This window comes from Brachyhypopomus gauderio, chromosome 5 (assembly GCF_052324685.1).
Source record: "Brachyhypopomus gauderio isolate BG-103 chromosome 5, BGAUD_0.2, whole genome shotgun sequence".
In the NCBI taxonomy this organism is placed as follows: Eukaryota; Metazoa; Chordata; class Actinopteri; order Gymnotiformes; family Hypopomidae; genus Brachyhypopomus; species Brachyhypopomus gauderio.
In genome coordinates this window covers 21,588,273-21,612,076 of record NC_135215.1, presented here as the reverse complement: position 1 = coordinate 21,612,076, position 23,804 = coordinate 21,588,273, and the positions used below count along the sequence as shown (strand labels likewise).

General features: G+C 46.3%; 3 protein-coding genes across 6 annotated transcripts in view; 2 read left to right on the top strand and 1 right to left on the bottom strand.

The window, feature by feature from the left end:
* LOC143514816 (uncharacterized) overlaps window positions 1–7,316 on the top strand; it is a 49,940-nt gene extending 42,624 nt beyond the window's left edge. The window contains exons 6-8 of the mRNA XM_077006459.1: window positions 2,899–3,066; window positions 3,412–3,520; window positions 5,395–7,316. Of these exons, the coding sequence (XP_076862574.1) occupies window positions 2,899–3,066; window positions 3,412–3,520; window positions 5,395–6,459 (1,342 nt within the window). The 3' untranslated portion in view covers window positions 6,460–7,316. The remainder of the gene's footprint in view (window positions 1–2,898; window positions 3,067–3,411; window positions 3,521–5,394) is intronic.
* Window positions 7,317–8,494: 1,178 nt separating this feature from the next.
* Window positions 8,495–11,689, bottom strand: LOC143514815 (transmembrane protein 60-like). Its single transcript, XM_077006458.1, has 2 exons — window positions 11,231–11,689; window positions 8,495–10,864 (listed from the first exon to the last, which is right to left on the bottom strand). Exon 2 carries the CDS (start codon window positions 10,828–10,830, stop codon window positions 10,432–10,434), a length of 399 nt encoding a protein of 132 aa, XP_076862573.1. The 5' UTR covers window positions 10,831–10,864; window positions 11,231–11,689; the 3' UTR covers window positions 8,495–10,431.
* Window positions 11,690–11,817: 128 nt separating this feature from the next.
* The window catches only part of LOC143514813 (protein PHTF2), a 42,728-nt gene continuing 30,741 nt past the window's right edge, over window positions 11,818–23,804 (top strand). For 3 of the 4 annotated variants that reach the window (XM_077006457.1, XM_077006456.1, XM_077006455.1), the window contains exon 1: window positions 11,820–11,975. The gene's annotated coding sequence lies outside the window, so the exon portion shown is untranslated. Of the gene's footprint in view, window positions 11,976–23,804 lie in introns of all 4 variants that reach the window. The other variant, XR_013130955.1, reaches the window with a different exon arrangement.

Genomic DNA, 23,804 nt, shown 5'->3' with positions numbered 1-23,804 from the left:
CAAAGTCAAAGTGTCCTCCAATATTGAAATGACTCCTTTGCTTTAAAGAGCATGGCAGCTCATGGGTGAGTGACAGAGCAAGCTCAAGACATTACTTACAATAATGCTTTATATTTCTCTTTAGTAGAATAGTCCCCAGTACCGAAATCAATTCCTGCCAGTGGAGATAAGTGCATTTTCCATCGGAGTGTACCTTAGGCTAAATATTAAAATATTGCCAAAGTGTCAATAAATTACTGACGTCATTTTTTTTTTTTTTTAAAGAAAAGGACATTGAATGTCATACCAAGTTGAATGTAACACACACACACAGTAGTAGCAGTATAGTGACGATGTAGGTGCGGTGTGGTGTTGCGGTAGTGTCGGGGTCAAGCGTCCTGCGTCCTGCTGCTGGGCTCCCCGTTCAGTCTCCTCCTTCAGGCTGAGGCCTGCAGGAGCCCCGCCTCTCCTCTTCCTTCCTGACGCTCCGTCCTCGCCGTGCCACTCTGGGCAGGAAGAGCCTCCCCTCCCATATATTTTCGCAATGTAGTAATAGTAATACGGTTTTCCACAAAGCAGAGCTACCATCCAATGAACATCGTTGTGTGTGTGCATGCGTGTCTCTCTCCCGTCCCTCCATGAAATGTGAACATACTAAACATAACAGGAGCCTGCTGCACACACACCCCAGCGTCCATCACACGCGGAGAGGATCCTCTTTCAGAGATGTTTAAACCAGACCCTCTATTTTGGAAGTATGTCTGTGAGGGAGAAAGAGAAGGACCCAGAGTGGGAGACGGAACAAGAGAACAGTAGCACAGGCTTAAATGCCGCTCTACACATGAAGACATTGTCCCCCTTGCAGTATTGTCCCACCATGCTATATTTTCCTCCCTTGCTGTATAATCTTCCATTTCACTAGATGAAGGTGTGTATTTCATCTTATCCTGCGGTTATACTACACACACTCAGATGTGATTGAAGGGCTTGGCATTGGATTGCGGTTCCCTGAGGGTATGAAGGTTCTGCAGGTCATGCTTGTTCACTACTTAACTCCTTCTCAAGCTCTCCCAAGCCTCAATGAAGACACACACACACACACACACACACACACACTCAGAGACTCTGTCATTATGCTATAGTGGGTAAAGACTTCAGGAATTAGGAAGAAGTGGCGTGGTGTAGCTCCAACCCTTGTGTGGGTTCTACAGTAGGTTCTCCAGTATAGCTGGGACCCCTGTGTGTGTGTTTACAGTAGGTTCTCCAGTATAGCTGGGACCCCTGTGTGTGTGTTTACAGTAGGTTCTCCAGTATTGCTGGGACCCCTGTGTGTGTGTTTACAGTAGGTTCTCCAGTATAGCTGGGACCCCTGTGTGTGTGTTTACAGTAGGTTCTCCAGTATAGCTGGGACCCCTGTGTGTGTGTTTACAGTAGGTTCTCCAGTATAGCTGGGACCCCTGTGTGTGTGTTTACAGTAGGTTCTCCAGTATAGCTGGGACCCCTGTGTGTGTGTTTACAGTAGGGTTCTCCAGTATAGCTGGGACCCCTGTGTGTGTGTTTACAGTAGGTTCTCCAGTATAGCTGGGACCCCTGTGTGTGTGTTTACAGTAGGTTCTCCAGTATAGCTGGGACCCCTGTGTGTGTGTTTACAGTAGGGTTCTCCAGTATAGCTGGGACCCCTGTGTGTGTGTTTACAGTAGGTTCTCCAGTATTGCTGGGACCCCTGTGTGTGTGTTTACAGTAGGTTCTCCAGTATTGCTGGGACCCCTGTGTGTGTGTTTACAGTAGGTTCTCCAGTATAGCTGGGACCCCTGTGTGTGTGTTTACAGTAGGTTCTCCAGTATTGCTGGGACCCCTGTGTGTGTTCTGGCGTTAGACTCGTACATAATCCATTGGCCCATGCTAAGACTCTTCTTCTCTTATCCATTCTGCAGTAATTCCCTCCTCATCCTCCCTTGTGTTTTGCATTTTGCCTTACGGTTCTGTGGAAGGCCCAAGACTCAGAGAACATGGTGCTTACCTGTAGAGTACCTTGATCTCTTGCTTGGTGATTTCTTTGAGTGTGCCAGGTGTATTTTAATGTTTCCCTCATAATATAAATATTTATGTATTTAGCTGAATGTGTCCTGCAGAAATGTTTGTAGAATTGTGATTCTGGCTTTTGGATGTATTTCAAGAGGACCATAATATTCTTCAATATTCTTCATAATATTCTTCTCTGAAAGGTCTTCATACATATGAACATCATTGCAGATGAACAGTCAAAGCCTGTTAGCCGCTGTTGTTTGTCAGGGTTTTTTTTCCTCATGTTTAGCAGTGATGTACTTCATCACTGGACGTGAGCTTGCTGACTGAGACCGTGTGCAGGTTCGTTGGAATTTTTACTGACCGCCAATTGACTCTGAGCTATTCACTCGTGGTTAGACCTCACCCTGCTGTTCCCACGGTAACCCCGGAGGCAGTCGTGTATGTACCCCTCCCCCTTCCCCCGCCCCGATCATGCGCCCTACTGCCCACACTCTGTGCACGTGTGTAAATGCCTGTCCGGCCGCCAGGGCTTCGCAGTCAGGACGTTATCCTGTGTTGCGCATGTGAACCTGTAGCCCAGACAGGGCGGGCCACGGCTCCATCACCACACACACCTTCAGAATATTATTGTACCCTTCACAGAGCCTGGAACCTGATGTAATGGGGATTACTGACACACTGGAATATGAACTTTTCAAATACATATTCCTACTATCATTTATGAAACCACAACAAGGAGGCCATTGTACCCACTTTAATCCCCCTTCTCTCTCTCTCTCTCTCTCTCTCTCTCTCTCTCTCTCTCTCTCTCTCTCTCTCTCTCTCTCTCTCTCTCTCTCTCTCACACAAATAAAAGTGTTTGATTATGACCATTCTGTTGTGCCCTCGCAGGTCAACCAATGAAATCAAGAACCTCCAGTACCTACCTCGGACGAGCGAGCCCCGTGAGATGCTGTTTGAGGACCGCACACGTGCCCACGCCGACCACATCGGGCAAGGCTTTGAGCGGCAGACTACTGCTGCCGTGGGGGTGCTGAAAGCTGTACGCTGTGCCGAGGGGTAAGTTACACACGCACATACACATTCCCGTATGTAGTACACACCACACACACACACACACCTCTGTACAAAAGCCTTAAGCATGCCAGGGGGAGTTGTGTTTAAATCTGTTTATCAGCAGTCTTCTTTTTCTTCATGAAGAGACCTGGGAAGTGATTGGTTGCTTCTTAAGACTGTGGCTACCCTTTGTTCTTCTCTCTGTCCGTGTGGTCCCTTCCAGCTTCAGATATGACGAGAGTCCTGTTAGCCCATCTGTGAGACTTCAGTGTTTTAGTCAAAACACACAACAGTCATTCAGACTCATCAGACTCATGCATATTGTTTTATTTGTTTGTGTGTGTACAGTACTGAGCCCCCTCGCATTACCAAAGACGTTGTCTGCTTCCACGCAGCAGACTTCGCTGACGTCGTGCAGAGATTACAGCTGGACCTGCACGAGCCACCTCTGTCGCAGGTGAGCTGACCCTGTCTCTCTGCCCATCCACTAACAGCCTGTACTCTAACACCTCAAAGCTCAGCCTGAGGCCATCATGGGCCTAAAACACAACTGGCCCATGTCCATCATGGATGAATGAGTATTCCTTACAGTGTCCCAATATGTTAGAAAGCCGCCGTGGTCCCAGGTGGTAGACATTGAAGTCAAGACCCCTTGATGTTTCACACATCAGGCATGCAGGACACACATCCTAGTGATGTTTGTGTATGCGATGCATATTCTCAAACCAAATGGGATCGTGCATCACTTAGTGAGGTGCTGCAGCAGTGTGGGTTCCTGCAGGCGCGTCCGACCTAACTGCGGTCTGAGCACCCGTGCCGAGTGTCCCACTTGAACCCGTGCAGTCTTCAGCCTGTAAGCGTAAACCTCAGGTCTTCACCGTAGACATGCAGGGCCCGTTTCCCAGATCTCCAGTGAAAAGCACAGTCGATGGTTAATCGCTGTGGGCACGGCAGTTTATTCTGACCTCAGTGCTCAGTTCATGTCTGGGAAACCAGCACGCTGAGTCACCATGCTGACGCATGTGTAGTCATCGTACAGCCACAGGCTGGAGTGAAGTCAGTCATTTACGAGTGCTTTAGCCACCTCTGTGTGCCTTCTTTGGGTTTGAACATAAGATACTGTCAGCCGGAATAATTCAGCAACAGTAGCCTGCTATTATTTTTAATGACTAAATCCTCTTAGCTTAAGCTTGCCTATCCAGGATCACCGGCTGCCTTTGGTATCTCAGCAAAACAGCTAAATGAATGATGGAAACTGAAAGATCTGCAGCCATTCTTTATTCCCTGGTCCTTTTAGATGTTAACACTGCCCTCTGCTGGATCAATGGAGAATTGTTGTAGTGTATTCTGCTATGCTAAAAGCCCAGCGAAGGAGCTGGTCTCTCAGCCTCTCTCTCGTTAGCCTGGACTTACTGCTGTTTGTGTAAAGTTTAACCGGCAGCTATGGAATGAGTATCCAAACCAGCACAGAACATATGCTTGCATTCTGTTTAAAGAGCTGCCAATGCTCAAGCCCGTCACACTAAATAGGTTTAGTACACATTAAGGGTGTCTGGTTATGTTTGTCACAAATAAAACCAGCTTTATAAAATGGGAGATGTGGCTGTGAGACAGTACATTTATACTGACTGGCCACTTGTTTTGGTATGTCCATTGTATAAGGCTGCCATTGTAAGCACTGTAGCAGCACATTTGAACTGTGTATCATGGAATGGAGCTTCAGAAGATTTATTTAAAAATCCCATATAATAAACCTGCATTCTCCTTTCATACAGAGTTTAATTACAGTTCCAAATAAGCCTTATTTATGCAGAAAAGTTGTATTGTTTTCTTTTTTTTGCTCTTAGACTGATGCTCTCTGCATCTCACTAGAGAAGAAATAGGCACTCTGCATTATAACATTATAAGGCATGTAGTCTAGAAGCTAATAAGGAGCTCGCTCTCTTTGTGCTGTAGTTATAAATGTCTGCATGACCAATTTAGAAATGCATTTGTAAATGTACAAGGAGAAAGTTCAGCGAGGATCTTTTCTTTGGTCCCAGCCAAGTCGATCATAAACAAGGCCAGTAATTACACCTGGAGCGACATAGACACATCATTGTCTCAGTCAGCCTCAGAAAAATATGCCAAAATAATGCCAAAAATGTGAATGCAACTTCCAGTTATGAGGCATAGAGGTGTAAGGTATGGCAGGGTATTAGGAGGGCGTCGGGTACAGCTAGACAGTTAGTGGACCACTGAGAGTAAAGGAGTGGTGTGTGTCCATAGCTTTGAGTGATCTGTGTGCGGTGTAATGGCCCCTGACTGACAGCGTGCGTCTGTGCGCTCCAGTGTGTGCAGTGGATGGACGACGCCAAGCTGAATCAGCTGAGGCGGGAGGGGATCCGCTACGCTCGCATTCAGCTCTACGACAACGACATCTACTACATCCCCCGCAACGTGGTGCACCAGTTCAAGACGGTGTCGGCCGTCTGCAGCCTGGCCTGGCACATCCGCTTGAAGCAGTACCAAGACGGCCAGGAAGAGGAGGAGGACAGGAAGCCCCCCACGCCCATCTGTCCCTCCGTCAAGCAGGAGGCCCCCTGCGAGACTCCCATCAGCCCCCCGAATCCGCCTTCCTTCGCAGACACCAAGCAACCCAGAGACACGCCTCCCCTGCCACAAGTTAAGGTGGAGGAGGCGGAGCCTGTCCCCGAGAGGACGGCCAAAGCCGGCGGCTACGCTCGCAGCTGCCCCGGAGCGGCAGCGCCAGCCGACGCGCCAGACAGCCGACCCAAAGCTCACCACTCGGAATGTCTGAGTGCTCCCACACACTCCCCCAAGTCCCGGCCGGCGTGCAGCCCGAGCACTGCGGCCACCAAACACACACACCCCGCGACTCCTACCAAACACATACACGCCTCTGCACCAACCAAACACACACACGCCTCGGCACCAACCAAACACACGCACTCCAGCTCGACATCCAAACACAGCCACTCGTCTGCTGTGCCCAAATCCACTCATTCTGCCATGTTGCCAGCCAAACATCTGTTCTCCACAAACACAACCAAGTCCACACTCACCACCCCCACAGTGAAACACCTGTACCCCACAAACACAACCAAGTCTACACACACCACCCCAGCAACCAAACACCCGCATTTCCTCAGTCCCAAGCCCAGCTCTGGACTTTCAGACAGTCGGACTGCTCCTACCCCGATACAAATTCTTCCCCAGTCTGTTCTGCCCCAGTCTCAACAGCAACTGCACTCATCCCCACCACCACCCCTGCCTTGGCCAGACAGAGCCCAGGACTCTCTCCACCTAATGCCCGCAGTCACATCACAAGACACTCGGTCGCACCACCCACTCAATCCCCTCGTGCATGAACACCAGAAAGACTTTTTATACTGATTTGTACATAACTGTTTTTTAAAGTTTTTGTTGTATCTTTTTTTTCTCCTTACATTGTTTCAAAGTTGACTTTTGAATTTTTATTGATGTAAAGAGGTAAAGTCAAAGGAAGGACAGGCATGACCCTAACAGCGTTGCGCGGACGGGGAAGACACCAACAGCGGTGCGTGGCGGCAGGACTCAGCGTGGCCGACTTCAGCTCCCTCTCCTGTCCGCAGTCCAACACACAGCCAATGTAGCACGCGACATTCCTCAGTGCCTCTAACTGTGAACTCTGGAAGCACTTAGGGCCAGCTGCACCGCTACCCTGCAGGTCAGAGACTAAAAAGACAACCACACGTACAGGTCCTTAAATAATATATATTTTTAAGTTGTAGACTATAGTCATATTAGAGCTGACATGAACATATATATTTTTAAGATGAGATGAGACAGAATTCTTTTAATGACTCCGAGCTTTTCCATAGAGCTTATTTATATCAAGGTTGGTTTTTTGTTCATGTTCTGTTTGTATGCTTTGTTTTTGTTTAAATTTTATTTTCTTTGTTTCGTTTTTATTGTCAGCACTGTAGTGTATATAACATTTTTCTAAGAAAATGTGTAGTTTGATTTATATCTAATTAAGAACCTCGTAATAAAAAGTTCTTGATATTGGATTGTTGTCATGTAAACAAGGGCTACACTGAATGACCATGTGTGTAATTCGTAGTGACTCGGTGTTAGGTAGGCTCTCCGACTCACCCCCACGCTTCCACGGTCGCGAACGAATCCAGAAACGTTTCCACGGTTACCCTGTGTAGAACTTAAGACAACTATGTTTGGAGATGAATGAAGATTAAAAGCATAGGATCACTGCACATTGTGTTTCATCATTTTGTTCCTGTCAGACTCCCCCGTTTCTTTCTGAGGTGAGTGAAGTTTGCCTTTGTGTGGCTGCTAGTTGACAGCTGCAGTGGGCTACAGAGAGCTACAGTGGGCTGCAGAGAGCCGCAGTGGGCTGTAGGGAAATTAGAGGGCTGCAGAGAGCTACAGAGGGCTACAGAGGGCTGCAGAGAGCTACAGCAGGCTGCAAATAGCAGCTGCTCCTGCTGAATGCACCTTGTATTGATTTTGTAGTGAGATAAGTAATGAGCCTTCTAATCCACCCTTGATGTGGCTGGGCCTGAAAGTGGATTAACTTGCGCCCGTACGCATGTGTGTATGTTTACATGTGTGTGTGTTACGTAACATGGCCACCCACACTATGGTCCATGATTTACAAAGAACTCAGCTGGTCTGGTAGCTGAAACTGTCGGCACCATTAGGCCTGCTACACTGCAAACACCCATCAGGGAGGTATGTAAAGGAGTGGAGCAGTGCAGCGTGGTAGTTCACACAGCCTTGATCTTGTAAAAATGCATAAAATGCTTGATTTGTTTTGGGGGGGGAAACGTTTTTAATGTGTGCTTGCTTAAACCTAAGATTTATTTTTGTATGCTTTAACAAATTTATTACTGGTTGTTCAATACACTGAAAGTATATTTATTGTACAGAATTAATCTCAGAATCCCATGTAATAATTAAATGCATACTATGTTGTATTTTTGCTTTTAGTCATGGCATAATATTTTAGATTGTCAGGTATTTGGCTTGTATTTTGTGCTTCAGTAACATCCGTTTTAAGGGGAAGCCATGTGCGTACTTGCATTGATTTACATGGGCCGACGGAAACACTGAGGCCAGCAGTGGCGCCCAATGCAAGCTGTGGGTTTGTTTCCATTCACATATCAAGACTGGCTTGATTATGTAATCTGGAGCTTCATATGCTGGGTCAGGAGAGCCCGGCAGACAGAGACATCCTGGGGGCTGCGGAGCTGCCTGAGATGTTTTTCTTGGTAACATATATAATGTTAACATAATATGTTGTTGCAGGTTTAGTATGGATAATCTCCAAACCCAGAATTACCAAAGATAAAGATAAACAATACTTAAAGATTCAAGACTAATATGGGTAGCATTTTTCATACAGTTAAGCAATAACATTTTACTGTTGATTTTCATTTTTTTTGGCTTGATGGAGCTTTATTGGCTTGATGGAGGCTGACAAACTTCTGTAGGGCTACATCATGACGTTTAATACAAACACACGACAACAAGAAAGCTTAAACACCATTGTGTGCTCTACTGGATACATTACACATTCTGGAATCTTGTGTCTGCCTTCCATACTGACCATTCCATTCTTAAGAAATAACCAATAACAAAAGTTGTTCTTAATTGTTTTTGAGTGTAGTAGTGCTTAATGGGGTTATCACACTTTCTGTATGATTTACAAAGAATCATTCTAAAGAACATTATGCGATGTTCTCTACGTTATGTAAAATATGCCCTGCTACCCTTTTTAAACTGGAACCATGACAGAATAGACAGACTCTTGTGCCCCAAACATACAAACATGATCAGGTTTATCAATGTGGATGCTTATTCATGGAACATTTTAACTATTGCAAATAATGCAGAATAAATTATAAAGTGCATGCACTACAAAAGAATAAAAGGATGATGAAACCACTCCACACAGGGGTGGCCTAATGACCACACTAAGGAAAGGTTGATCAGCCATTAACGACCTTTGATCAGGTCACACACACACAACTGGTTCACGATGTCATCCAAAAAAAAGCCATTGATAAAATATTTGCCAACCGGTTCCAATAGTTAAAAAAATCTAAAATAATTTTGAAAGTACAAAATTAACTGGTAAACCCTAAATGGAAATTTGCACTGCTTCACCAAAACTGTATCTCAGTTTACAAAGCCAGTATGGTAGCAGTGTTTCAGTGAATGCAGTCTTGTAGTGCTTTTGTTGTCACAGTACCAAACCCATAAAGGAATGCTTCAGCAGTCTGGCAATTAAACACTCCCAGAACTCACAGATATGAGTGCAATGTGAAGATGTATTTGAGCTCAACTTTAGAGTTGTTGCTGGTTGCTTGCAGAATCAGCAGGAAGCTCTTGTACATCCTGCTAGCTTTCCAGTTCATTTATCTGTAGTCGCCATTGCGACTGATTACAAGTGATAAATACATATTGTCTCAATGTATGGTCCTACTTTAAGTGCGAATTTTAGAAGTGATGTACATTTGTGCAAGGATTTGTTTTTCGCACCTGTGTATGTTAAAGCAGTATGGCCATACTGCTCTATATCCTATGGTAGCATTGCAGTCACTTTAAATGACAGCAAGGTTAGCTAAGGTCCTGTAAGCCATAATTTAAGTATAAGGGCAATGATAGTTTGGAAATGCATGTTTGTAAATTTCGTGTTTTCCATATAATTTCTATTCATGTAGAGTAACGGACCATAGGCCTAACCATTTAATTCCATTGGAGAATATGCTCACAGTCCCCAGATATTTCTAGTAATTGTGCTAAACCAGATAACACAGACTCCAAGGAACTTTATATTGCACTAAACTCACACACAATCAATATTCAGATGACAAAAACGTTCAAGGCTATCAAACCAGCCATTATCTAGGGCAAAGGGAATGAAATGAGCAAGCCTGTCGTTTTGCTCTGGCTGAACAGACACAGACATGACACTAGGAATTTTCTTCCCTTCATTTATGCAAACAAACTCATCCCTCACCTATCACTGTGGAATTATCTGGAGTCAAACACTCACTGTGGAACTTGAAACATCTAGGTCTTGTCTGAGTCAAGTATACAAATATGGTATCAATGAAAAATAAGAAAAGGGTATCTCTTAAGAAGTCAGTGAAGTCTCATATCCTTGTGACTCATCTGTCATGGTCTTGATTAACATACAGAAAAGAATCTGCAGATGTTAAGAAACTGGGCTGGTACTTAAATGTGTTGGCAAGAAGTGGAAAAAATCCTCAAATGAATTTTTGTGTCAAATCCCTTACACCACACATCAAGTACATCTCTTGTGGAATGTCCGTTAAATCCTCCAGAGTTGGTCTACAACATTCAGTCTCTGTGCTGAGGGAAGATGTTGATGCCCAGCTCCACCATGCCTCCTGTCAGCACGGTCCACAGCGGGATGCAGACATACACCAGGCGGAGGTCGGTGAGCTGCTCCAGCCGGGCACACAGTGTCAGACAGAAGGCCAGCTTCAGCAGCAGAGCCAGCAGGTACCAGACCTTTTTGCGCAAGCCGGGAGCCCCCTGTCGCAGATCATGACCTGCCCGGCAGCGGCCTGCCATCTTCACCCCCAGCATGAGGAGCAGGATGCTGTCAAAAATCCACATTGGGAGGAAGATGAGAAACCAGTTCCAGTTCACCTTTCCATCCAACTTCAAGACCAGCATTATGAGGAAGACTAGTGTGAAGAGCCAGGTGAGAAGAACACGCTGAGCTAAGGACATCTTCCCTCAGTAGCCACTGCGCTGGTTAACAACCCTATAAGGCACACAAATATTCAAATAAAATGTCAAACCAGCGAATACATCCACTTTGTGCATTATTAGTTTATGAACGATTCCGATGACGCAAACCAGCAAATTCAATGATCCACAATGACGTAACGTCGATGGCCAACCGACGACTAATAATGTTGGTTAACCAGCTAGCTAGATGGGTAGCTTGGAAAATATATGCACTTGTTAACTATATTTAATCTACATAAAGTGGTAGTGAAATCAGGAGAGGTAGCTAACTACACCAGCTACATCTATATGTTGTCGAGGATTAATGCATTACTATGCTATTGCAGCTGACTAGCTAGCTTATGCTTTGTGTTGCTATAAATGGGTCTTCTTTGCTTACCCAAGTAATGCAATTAGCAGGTCTACCAGTCAAAGGAGACGACATTTAAAATACGCAACTGCTGAGTAGAAACGAAAAATAGCATTTTGTATTTTGTCATCTTTGTTTTAGGAAGATTTTTAGTTAACCTAAGCCTGACGCCAAAAGCAAGCCTGTCGATTTGTAGACCGCTTTTTTGTATTTCCGGGTTCAAAATTACCGTATGAATGGTATATCTGCACAATAAATAATCTCCTACTGTTATGTTTTAAAACTATTCCGTTTACTGCTTTGGTTAATGTATTTCACCTGGTCGTATATTATATATAGAGCAAAGTATTTAAGACTTAAGTATTTAGCTGTGAACCAAACGGCGAAAAAATAAAGCGAACACTTCGGTTTAATAAGAGTGACCACAAGATGGAGACAATGTATAACATTTCCCGGCGTTTCAACTGAAAACATTATTATTTATGTAATGCATTTAAGGCATTCACGGTTGGTACATTTCAAGAACAATATTATTTGTATGCGGTTCCTGGTTTCTAAGGACGTAGTGGAGCAGCTGCGGTATCTATAGCGACTGCGCGAGGCGCTGCGCGAGACCGCATAGTAAACAGAGTGCAGGTCGGCGAGAGAAGAAATCAGATCACTCCGCCGAACCGTGCGCGCCGTCCCGCTAGCATCTTCTCCGTACCGCCACACGGCTCCAAGCGTACATTTATACGTGATCGATTTGAATGTCACCGTAAAGCTGTTCACAGAGGTAAGACGGGGGCTTTGTTGCTCTTTCTTTCTTCCTTTTTTTTCGCTATTTCGTTTCCCGTTAGCCGCTCTGGAAAGCCGCCTAGATCATCCCAGCGTTCAGATACAGCCGCTTGGCTGTGTGGTTAGTGGACCATACTGGCTAGCCTCCCTAGCTGTCCCCCTAACCCCGAGCTCTGTACCCGGTTCACATTAACGCTTCGCCCGTCCTCTTTCTCACTAGTTCACTAGGTTAGCTAGCTTCTAGACATTTTTGACTGAAAGGTGGATGCAGATTTATTTTGGCTGTGTAGCTAAAGCGGAGGATACCCAATAATCCCCCCCAAACAAAGCTAGCGGTAGCGAACTAGCTAACGCGCTTTGGTGGGAACCAAGTGTCAGCCTCTTTTAATATCTGCCTCAGTGTGATAATTGATTAGCTAACAGCTAGTTAACATTTATGCATTGTGATATGCATGAACTTTAGATCATTTCGCGAAATCCTATCTAGGTAGACAACTGCTTCATCAATAAAACATACCCTCAGAGTCTTTTTTTAATCAAAGTCTGACTTGTAGAATGTCTGAATGTCTTGCTGTAGCGTTCATTCATCGGGCTAAGTGCCAACAGGAAATGGAAAAAAAATAGCTTAGTAAAGTAAAAAAACTTTCAGGGGTTACAGGTCTGCTATGACGGAGTAGTGTTTTTAGGATGGACGTATGTGCGCAGGAGCCTGCATCCCACCTCTAAGCTGCTGTACTTTGATAAGACCCTCTGGTGTGGTACACCCATTTCCTGCAGCGTCCGCCACACTGCCCCCTTCTCCCACGCTCACCCTGTTCTCACAGGCCAGCCTTACTCCATGCAGAATGCGCTGCCTCTGTCACGCAGAGCTGTGGATGTGCTCTCTGTGGGGCCACTCCATTTGCATCCTTATTTGACCACTTTGCACACCTTAAGATGCATAACGCTATAGCTTTTTGTGTGAGTGTCACTGATGGGCTTTGAGCAGACATGGGGAAAACAAAGCTGCTCTGAGATCATTAGGCTGGTGTTCCGAAACACAGATGCTTGTAGTGCATTGTCTCCTCATGTCTGGTCTGGGTGTCTTGCTCCAGCTCACTCAAGTGTCTCTCTTCAGATGTGCTCCAGAAAGAAACATCTCAAATTCCATTCAAGAACATATTTGTCTATTAGCAGGCCATAAAAAGCAATGTTGAATATTTGACCTTGTTTTTTAGCATTTAAGTGTTTAAGCTAGTGATGTGCTATGGGGTCATTTCCTTTAAAAAAATACATTTGCTGCTATTTGGCAGACTAGCCTCCAAACTAGCCTCACTGAACAGTGTGTCTATGTTGCTCATTGCTCCAGTCATAGGCCTGGAACTGTAGTACACCATCTCTTTGATTAAGTTCTCTGTTGTTGACGGTACTTTAAAAAAAGTTTTTCTTTAAAGCTCTAGTCTCATTCCATTGTATGTATGGTGTAATTTTGCGGTGTGGAGGACTGTTTCTGATCTTGACCTCGCCTGCCTGGGTGCCACCTCTTGGCATGGCCGCCAGCATTTGGGCTCTTCTGCTCCAGCTCCCCCGACGTAGCACGCCGCGCCATGGAGGTGGTGGTTTCCCGGCGTCAGGGGTCTTGTGGTGCTCGTGGAGAGCGCTCTGATGACTCTCCCTCGAAGAGGAGCCCAAGAGCATTGTCCAATGGCTACATGGATGTGGAGCCCGCCCCCCTCGGCAAGCGAACCGCTGGTGGAGTGAAAACACACGGGGGAGGAGGTGGCGGCAGAGAGGGCCATGCAAAGGGAGCGGAGCCAATGCCACATGGAAACCTTCCCGCTCAGCCAGACGGGATGAAGCAGAATGCACTCTTTGTTGACTCCTTTTTGTGGCGGACTTTGCCAGTAAAACGAGTCGTTCGGCTGGCAAGGAGGTTTCTGCCAGTACTCTAGCATGTCAGATTTTCCAGACGCTGTTGAGACAGGGCTGAGTGTGTGTAGAAGCATTAGGTTATTTTGCACCAAGCTGTTTGTGGAACTCAATGCTCCTGTTGGATGAAGTGTGAAGGGGGGATGTTCTTGGCAAATTCTCACAGCTGCTGGAATCCCATTAGGCTCACCTGTCACTCGCTGGCTTTTCACCCCCTCCGCACCCGCACCACCCAGTCTGTGTCAGAAAGCTTCTTTTCATTCTTTTCTCTTTCATGTCTCTCACACTTTCACTCCACCAGCACCCCAGCTCACAGGTGAACCTCACTCTTGGATATGGCTGGCCTCCCTGCATTGTTCCGTCAAGCACCATGCTAGAAGTGCTAAGCAGACATCCTCTTTGGCATCTCCTTTCTGCTTGGCTTTCAGACTCGTCTGAGACGAGCGTGTGCTGTTGGCCGGGCCCGGCATCTGGCCCTGTCTCCACCTGCTGTCTAAAACAAACCAAGCTCCCTGCTCACAGATGTTGCAATGGGCTTTGACTCTGGAGAACCGCTCATTCTCAGAGATGTGAAAGAGATGTGCTTTCATCATCAGTGATGTGAAGGAGATGTGCTTTCATCCTCGGATATGTGAGGGAGACGTGCTTTCATCATCAGGAGACGTGCTTTCATCATCAGGAGACGTGCTTTCATCATCAGGAGACGTGAGGGAGATGTGCTTTCATCATCAGGAGACGTGAGGGAGACGTGCTTTCATCCTCGTAGACGTGAGGGAGATGTGCTTTCATCCTCGGAGACGTACAAGAGTTGTTCTAAAGCAGGCGTACTCAACTAAATTTGTCCGCGGTCCAATTTTGGTAGATACCTGTGACCTGAGGTCCGGTGCGGCGGGGGTGGCGAACGTAAGTTGTTGAGCCGGGGGCGGGGTGGCAAACGTAACACTCGTGACGGTTTCAATAGCCCTGAAATAAATGCTCCGTTTTTTTTGGTCCGTATCCAGTTAATCAGGAATGAGATTGGGTCCGGACAGGACTGCGTTCGGGTCCGGATCCGGACCGCGGTCCGCCAGTTGAGTACCCCTGTTCTAAAGTGTAAAGGTTTTGATTTTGTCTTCAGACATAGATCAGACCCACAGGCTTCATAAACAGCATTATAAATTTGTTCAGGCCGCAGTGTTATTCCCTTCATCTTAGCAGGTTTAGACTATTAGATGTTTAGACTATTTTTTGGAATCGTTTTGAGACATTGCATCATTTTTCTTACCTGTGATAAAATTGGTTATCACTTCATTTCACATGTAAGCTAAATGCTCTTTAAATGTAGCAAACTAGCTAGGTATTTAGACAGAAACTAAGGCTTAAAATCCCATTTAATACAACGTAGTTTATATCTAAATAGCTAGCTAGTTTAATTAATACAGCTACTACATCTAAAGAGCTTTACTACTTAAGTCCCATTCCACGTAATGAGAAACTGTATAACAATAGTTGTTTATGGCTAAAAACCTACAGAGTGCCTGCGTAAAAGTATTCGTCCAGAAAAACTTCTATTGTGTTGTGGCTGGATTTGCAGCGTTTCTGAATTTGTAGCGCGTTTCAGAAATGTAGTGCACGTGTCCTCATTTTAATGAACTTACATTGCGTATTTATTTATTAGCACATGCGCTAAGCCACCGCCACTCCTACATTCAGTGCTGTACATTCAACCAAACCTGAAATGGCTGGAACTCTAGTTCATCCGCTTGATTAGTTTGGGCGGCGCTATTCTCATTGGATATTCATGTTGTCTGTCAAAACATGGTGGAAATTTATATCGATATAATTATCTGTATCGTTTTATCGCCCAGCCCTACCTCAGAGATGTGAAGGAGGCGTGCTATCATCTTCAGATGTGAGGGAGACGTGCTATCATCCTCAGAGATGTGAGGGAGACGTGCTATCATCCTCAGAGATGTGAGGGAGACGTGCTATCATCCTCAGAGATGTGAGGGAGACGTGCTATCATCCTCAGAGATGTGAGGGAGACATGCTATCATCCTCAGAGATGTGAGGGAGACGTGCTTTCATCCTCAGATGTGAGGGAGGCGTGCTATCATCCTCAGATGTGAGGGAGGCGTGCTATCATCCTCAGAGATGTGAGGGAGACGTGCTATCATCCTCAGAGATGTGAGGGAGACGTGCTATCATCCTCAGAGATGTGAGGGAGACGTGCTATCATCCTCAGAGATGTGAGGGAGACGTGCTATCATCCTCAGAGATGTGAGGGAGACGTGCTATCCTCCTCAGAGATGTGAGGGAGACGTGCTATCCTCCTCAGAGATGTGAGGGAGACGTGCTATCCTCCTCAGAGATGTGAGGGAGACGTGCTATCCTCCTCAGAGATGTGAGGGGGACGTGCTATCATCCTCAGAGATGTGAGGGGGACGTGCTATCATCCTCAGAGATGTGAGGGGGACGTGCTATCATCCTCAGAGATGTGAGGGAGACGTGCTATCATCCTCAGAGATGTGAGGGAGACGTGCTATCATCCTCAGAGATGTGAGGGGGACGTGCTATCATCCTCAGAGATGTGAGGGGGACGTGCTTTCATCCTCAGAGATGTGAGGGGGACGTGCTATCATCCTCAGAGATGTGAGGGAGACGTGCTTTCATCATCACGCTTTCATCATCAGGAGACATGCTTTCATCTTCAGAGGTTGCCTACTTTCTCAGAGCAGGCGCTGGCCTCCTGGGCTGCATGAGGGTTGTTTTTGCACTCTGAAGGTGTACATGAATGGCTTTAGGAGAGTGAGACAGTGTGTTCACAGGAGTGGTTAAGGTAGAGTGAGTTTGAGTGTGTGTGTGTGTGTGTGTGTGTGTGTTTTGTGAGGTCTTTCATGGTTGACTGACAGGCCACAGGAAGAGGTTTAGTTTTACATGTGGGGAAAGTTAATACATACACAAGTTTGTGTGTGTGTGTGTGTGTGTGTGTGTGTGTGTGTGTGTGTGTGTGTGTGTGTGTGTGTGTGTGTGTGTGAAAAACCCCAGACACACAAGGGATTATGGGAAGCCATTATCTCCAGGTTCAGTGCAGGAGCCAGATGTGCAGTCTAAGTGGGGTGGGGGGAGGGGCTGGAGGAGGAGCCTGCAGCTGGATTTCAGAGCAGAACCTCAGGTGCCTCCTAGCGTGTGCACAGCTCTGGATTTCCTTCCATATATGATGGAATCACAGCGTGGCCTGTGCACCAACTTTACAGCAGTCAGCGTGTGTGATTGCTCCAACTTTACAGCAGTCAGCGTGTGTGCATGCTCCAACTTTACAGCAGTCAGCGTGTGTGGTTGCTCCAACTTTACAGCAGTCAGCGTGTGTGCATGCTCCAACTTTACAGCAGTCAGCGTGTGTGGTTGCTCCAACTTCACAGCAGTCAGCGTGTGTGATTGCTCCAACTTTACAGCAGTCAGCGTGTGTGGTTGCTCCAACTTCACAGCAGTCAGCGTGTGTGCATGCTCCAACTTTACAGCAGTCAGCGTGTGTGATTGCTCCAACTTTACAGCAGTCAGCGTGTGTGATTGCTCCAACTTTACAGCAGTCAGCGTGTGTGGTTGCTCCAACTTCACAGCAGTCAGCGTGTGTGCATGCTCCAACTTCACAGCAGTCAGCGTGTGTGCATGCTCCAACTTTACAGCAGTCAGCGTGTGTGATTGCTCCAACTTTACAGCAGTCAGCTTGTGTGATTGCTCCAACTTTACAGCAGTCAGCGTGTGTGGTTGCTCCAACTTCACAGCAGTCAGCGTGTGTGCATGCTCCAACTTTACAGCAGTCAGCGTGTGTGATTGCTCCAACTTTACAGCAGTCAGCGTGTGTGATTGCTCCAACTTTACAGCAGTCAGCGTGTGTGATTGCTCCAACTTTACAGCAGTCAGTGTGTGTGCATGCTCCAACTTTACAGCAGTCAGCGTGTGTGATTGCTCCAACTTTACAGCAGTCAGCGTGTGTGCATGCTCCAACTTCACAGCAGTCAGCGTGTGTGCATGCTCCAACTTCACAGCAGTCAGCGTGTGTGATTGCTCCAACTTTACAGCAGTCAGCGTGTGTGATTGCTCCAACTTTACAGCAGTCAGCGTGTGTGATTGCTCCAACTTCACAGCAGTCAGCGTGTGTGCATGCTCCAACTTTACAGCAGTCAGCGTGTGTGATTGCTCCAACTTTACAGCAGTCAGCGTGTGTGATTGCTCCAACTTTACAGCAGTCAGCGTGTGTGCATGCTCCAACTTTACAGCAGTCAGCATGTGTGCATGCTCCAACTTTACAGCAGTCAGCGTGTGTGGTTGCTCCAACTTTACAGCAGTCAGCGTGTGTGGTTGCTCCAACTTTACAGCAGTCAGCGTGTGTGATTGCTCCAACTTTACAGCAGTCAGCGTGTGTGGTTGCTCCAACTTTACAGCAGTCAGCGTGTGTGGTTGCTCCAACTTTACAGCAGTCAGCGTGTGTGGTTGCTCCAACTTTACAGCAGTCAGCGTGTGTGGTTGCTCCAACTTTACAGCAGTCAGCGTGTGTGGTTGCTCCAACTTTACAGCAGTCAGCGTGTGTGGTTGCTCCAACTTTACAGCAGTCAGCGTGTGTGGTTGCTCCAACTTTACAGCAGTCAGCGTGTGTGGTTGCTCCAACTTTACAGCAGTCAGCGTGTGTGCGTGCTCCAACTTTACAGCAGTTGGCGGCAGTTGGCGTGTGTGCAAGCTCCAATTTGACAGCAGGCTTGTGCCACCTTAAATCCTTTTGGATGTTACACTTTCAAAGGTCCTCTCCATCTGCACTTCCCTACTGTGTGCTACTCAGCGCACGGACCCTGCCTGCGTATGACACCCAAGGCTGCCGTGATTATTCCGGCCACCTCAGTTCATGTGGGTATTAAAGTCTTCAGCACGTGAGCCGTTCTGGTGAGCCACTGCTCTGGGGAAACAGGAGGAGGAACGTGGTGGTTGTCCAGCCTACTGAGGTTGGGGACTGGCCACGAGGCTTCACAGTCCGCCATTAATATCCAGGTCGTGCGGTGCGTCCACCCTCACCTCAGCGGTGTGGAAGTAGGCCATGTCTGACGGAGACACACACTCAGCCCTTTCCGACTGCTTAAATCTTCTGCACAGTTGGACAGGCTACCGTAGTAACAGAGTTTCCTCAAAGTGAACTAGTCTGATGTTTTCTAAAGCTGAATTAAATGTTCATTAATAAAGGTTGTTGCAGTACTACGAATATTCTTAGAGCTTCACAGATCAGGAAGACTTCATAATTTGGGGTTTGTTCCTTAAAAATATTATTGCTGAAAAAAAAAATCAAAACAAAAATGGAACCAAAACTTTTGAATTCAGAAATCTACTTCCTGTTTGGTACTAAAATATTTTAGCACCTATTTAGTCTTCACATTAGGAATGCTGGCAATTGCTTGTTCAAGGAAGTAGCTATTTTTTTCTGCAATTATACTGATTTTAATGTTTTGAAGGGTATTCAGCTCATGGGAAACTGCATACATTAGATATTTTCTCACAAACAAATTTCTGACTGAGGTAAAATTTTATTTTGAACCATATTTGTTTTGACATGGAGCATTATGGGTTGTCAAATATGAGTTTACTTAAATACATAAATATGTATTTTCTCGACTGTAGCGCACACCTTAATATAAGCTGTAAGGTGTACCTAATAAAGTGGCGTGTGTGTGTAATAAGGTGTGATGGTGTGCAGAACTGCATTTCTGCTTACAACAGTCAGCTACGCATGTAGCACTAAAGTAACCCCAATCAGACGACAAGCACACTGTTGCTAGGGCTGCACAATATATTGTTTCAGCGTCGTCATGTGTGCATATGCAACAGTCACATCACTAAAGGCAAGTAAAATTTATTTTTTTAAATCAAATTAAATTCCCCCCCTGCTTGACACTAGTAAAATTTGCACAATATCACTCCAATGTTGGAAGTTGTGAGTGACATGGAGTTCTTGCACACCACAGCGAACCATCCAATTAGTTGTGATCATAAACAACTAAAGCGGCCCCTCACCCACTAGTCGTTTACCACAGTGTGAAAATGAGCAATTTGGTTGCAAAATGAAAGTCGTCTGATGTATGGAATTATCTCTGCTAGAGAAAAGACTGACCAAAAACGGGTTATTTGTCAACACTGTCTTGCTGCCATAGCGCAAAGCCACACGATGAATTTGTTTGACCACTTAAAGCGACACCATAAAGCTCAGTATAATGAGAACACAGTCAGATCTAGATGCTGTCAAAAGCAAAATTCAGATGCCTTTGCCAGTGTTTCCCCAAACAACAAATCACGGATACAATAACTTTTCACCTTGCGAAAGATAAGGCACCATTGGGGCAGTCATGGTCTGGTGGTTCGGGATCTGGTCTTGTGACCGGAGGGTTGTGGGTTCGATTCCCAGACCTGAGGCCATGACTGAAGTGCCCTTGAGCAAGGCACCTAACCCCAACTGCTCCCCGGGCGCCAGGCTAGGACTACCCACCACTCTGGGCATGTGTGCACCACAGCCCCCTAGTAATCACTAGTGTGTGTTCTAACTGCACAGATGGGTAAAAAGCGGAGGACAAATTTCGATTGCGGTGAAAAATCACAATTGACAAATATGGCACATTTACATTTATATTTAATAATCAAAGAGGGTTTTAAAAACTTGATCCGATTGCTTGATAAGCGATATGTAATACCATCACTCATGGATTTTTCTTAAGTTGCCGCCCTGGGGCTGTACGGGCATTTTTATGGCATATTTACCGGAAGATCATACACGCATTGCAGAAAAAAAAATTGCAATGTCAGTTTTTCCCAATATCATGCAGGTCTATGTGTTAAACTACACTGCTCAAATAAAGGGAACACTTCAACAACACAATGTAACTCCAAGTCAACCACACTTCTGTGAAACCAACCTGTTCAGTTAGGAAGCAACACTGATTGTGAATCAATTTCACCTGCTGTTGTGCAAATGGAACAGACAACAGGTAGAAATGAGAGGAAATTAGCAAGACCCCCCCCCTATAAAGGAGTGGTTCTGCAGGTGGGGACCACAGACCTTCTCTCTGTTCTCATTCTTTCTGGCTGATGTTTTGGTCACTTTGGCATTTTAGCAGCTCTTTCACCAAAGAGGTAGCATGATGCGGTGTCTACAACCCACAGAAGTCGCTCAGGTAGTGCAGCTCATCTAGGATGGCACATCAATGCGAGCTGTGGCAAGAAGGTTTGCTGTGTCTGTCAGGACAGTGTCCAGAGCATGGAGCAAATACCAGGAGAAAGGCCAGTACACCAGGAGACATGAAGGAGGCCGTAGGAGAGCAACAACCCAGCAGCAGGTGCCAGAGCCCTGCAAAATGGCCTCCAGTAGGCCACTAATATCCATGTTTCTGTTCAAACTGTCAGAAATAGACTCCTCGGGCCCGACATCCACAAGTGGGGCTTGTGCTTACTGCCCAACACCGTGCAGGGTGATTGGCATGTGCCAGAGAACACTCAGATTGCCAAATTCTCCACTGGTGCCTTGTGCTTTTCACGGATGAGAGCAGGTTCACACTGAGCACATGACAGAGTCTGGAGATACCATGGAGAATGTTCTGCTGCCTGTAACATCCTCCAGCATGACTGGTTTGGCACTGGGTCAGTAATGGTGTGGGGAGGCATTTCTTAGGAGGGCCGCACAGACCTCCATGTGCTAGCTAGAGGTACCCTGACTGCCATTAGGTACCAGGATGAGATCCTCAGACCCATTGTGAGACCATATGCTGGTGCAGTGGGCCCTGGTTTCCTTCTGATGTATGACAATGCTAGGCGTCATGTGGCTGAAGTGTGACAGCAGTTCCTGCATGATGAAGGCATTAATGCTATGGACTGGCCTGCCCGTTCTCCAGACCTGAATCCAATCGAGCACATCTGGGACATCATCCACCAATGCCACTTTGCACCACAGACTGTCCAAGAGTTGACTGACTCTTGAATCCAGGTCTTGGAGGAGATTCCTCAGCAGAACATCTGCCGCCTCATCAGGAGCATGACCAGGCGTTGTAGGGAGGTCATACAGGAACGTGAAGGCCACACATACTATTGAGCCTCATTTTTTTTTGTCTTGAATTTCCACTGAAGTTAGATCAGCCTGTCATTTGATTGTTTACTTTGATTTTGAGTATGATTCCAAATCCAGACCTCCGTGGGATAATAATTTTGATTTACATTGATCATTTTTTGTTCTCAATGCATTCTACTATGTATATTCAACTGAAATATTTTATTGAGATCTAGGATGTTATTTTAGTGTTCCCTTTATTTTTTGAGCAGTGTAGGATGAAAGAAATAGCCCAAGTTTTAGTATAACTTGTAGTGGTTTATTAGTTTCTGAAAGCACTTTTCATCCTTGAGCCATGTTCCATGGAAGGCAATGTGAGGGTATTTTTGCATGGTCTGTATTCATGCAGTACACAAATAAACACTGGTTTTCAATCATCAGCATAATTTTAAAGGTTTTTACAGTGTTCTTTGAATATTAGTGCTGGAATATTCCGTTACAAGAGTCTGCTGTTCACACTGAAGACAGTTCTTCCCATTAGAGCAGCGAAGAACTGTAACGTTAGCTGAGTGTTTCTGAAGATCCCTAAACACTGATCGGAAAGATCCGATAACGTTTGCCAAGCAAGTGAATCGTCCTTGCAGATTGTGATGGAAAACAAAACAACCCCACACACTATTTAATGCCTGAGGACCGTTTCCACCAGCACACAGCCCCGCCCAGCCTCGGACTGCCCCGCCCAGGCGGGTGGAGTCATATGTCCTCCGTGTTCCTTCCCCCCGTGCCTCCACCTCCTGATCTGCGCACTGACGCATGTGCTCCAGCAGCGGGGTGGAAATCAATACTCCTTCATTAAAAATGGACCGTCCAGCGCCGCCTCAGGTTTCACCCTGCCAGCCATGCACTCCCAGAATGGGGGGGGGGTGTACACCCGTGGTGAGTCCTCAGAGTGACCCGTCCACACCCTGCCCTTCACCCAGGCTGTGTAGCGCTGACCCCATCTTGAGCAGCAGCACTTCCCATAGCTTGGGGTGGTTTGGGGTGGGCGTTGGGTGGAGAAGGAACGGCTCTCTCTCCACCTACACGTGGGGATTCCTACAGAAACCTTGCACTGCGCAGGGCATTTCATAACCATTCTCTGTGATGATGGTTTATGTAACGTTTAGTTTTTCTTTTACGTAACGAGCACTCCTCCATATCCCCCCAGTACCCAGGTGTTAATCCTGACAGTACACTCGGCGCCCTTTTCTCTCTCTCTCTCTCTCTCTCTCTCTCTCTCTCTCTCTCTCTCTCTCTCTCTCTCTCTCTCTCTCTCTCTCTCTCTCTCAGTGTGGGGGGATTATTAGGTAAGCAGTGTTCCAGTTTAGTCCAGCAGGGTGAATTTGGCCTGTCTCACTCCCGTCTCACTCCTGTCTCACTCCCCAGCCTGCTGATGGTGGCATGACTGCTGCTCTCAGCCCAGGGAGCACAAGCAGGCTGCTGCCCCCCAGCCGCAATGATCAGACTGTTAGCCTAAATCCTCAGCCTAAGGGCTTTTTACATTTTTTGAAATTTATTTTAACATTAAATCTGAATTATGAAACCAATTAAATTAATGTTTCAACAACAACAACAATGTGTTTTATACCATCATATTTGTTTTGGTCAGGGTTACTTTCAGTCAGGTGAACCTGCTTTTCGGGTTTTTGGGTTTAGGCCCCGCGGGGTCGAGCCCTTCTGATGCGGGTTTGGCAGTTCATGTAAAGGCAAAATCATCTGCCATCCTCTCCGTTCCGGCTCCGTCTTGGGTCAAAGCCACGTCCGCGTGCGTCTCTTAAAATGGGGCTGCAGGGAGGTCTGCTCTGTGTCACACTGTGGTGTAGGTTT

Coding starts and splice junctions, on each gene's coding strand:
- LOC143514815 (XM_077006458.1), bottom strand. CDS start 10,830: ATGTCCTTAGCTCAGCGTGTTCTTCTCACCTGGCTCTTCACACTAGTC.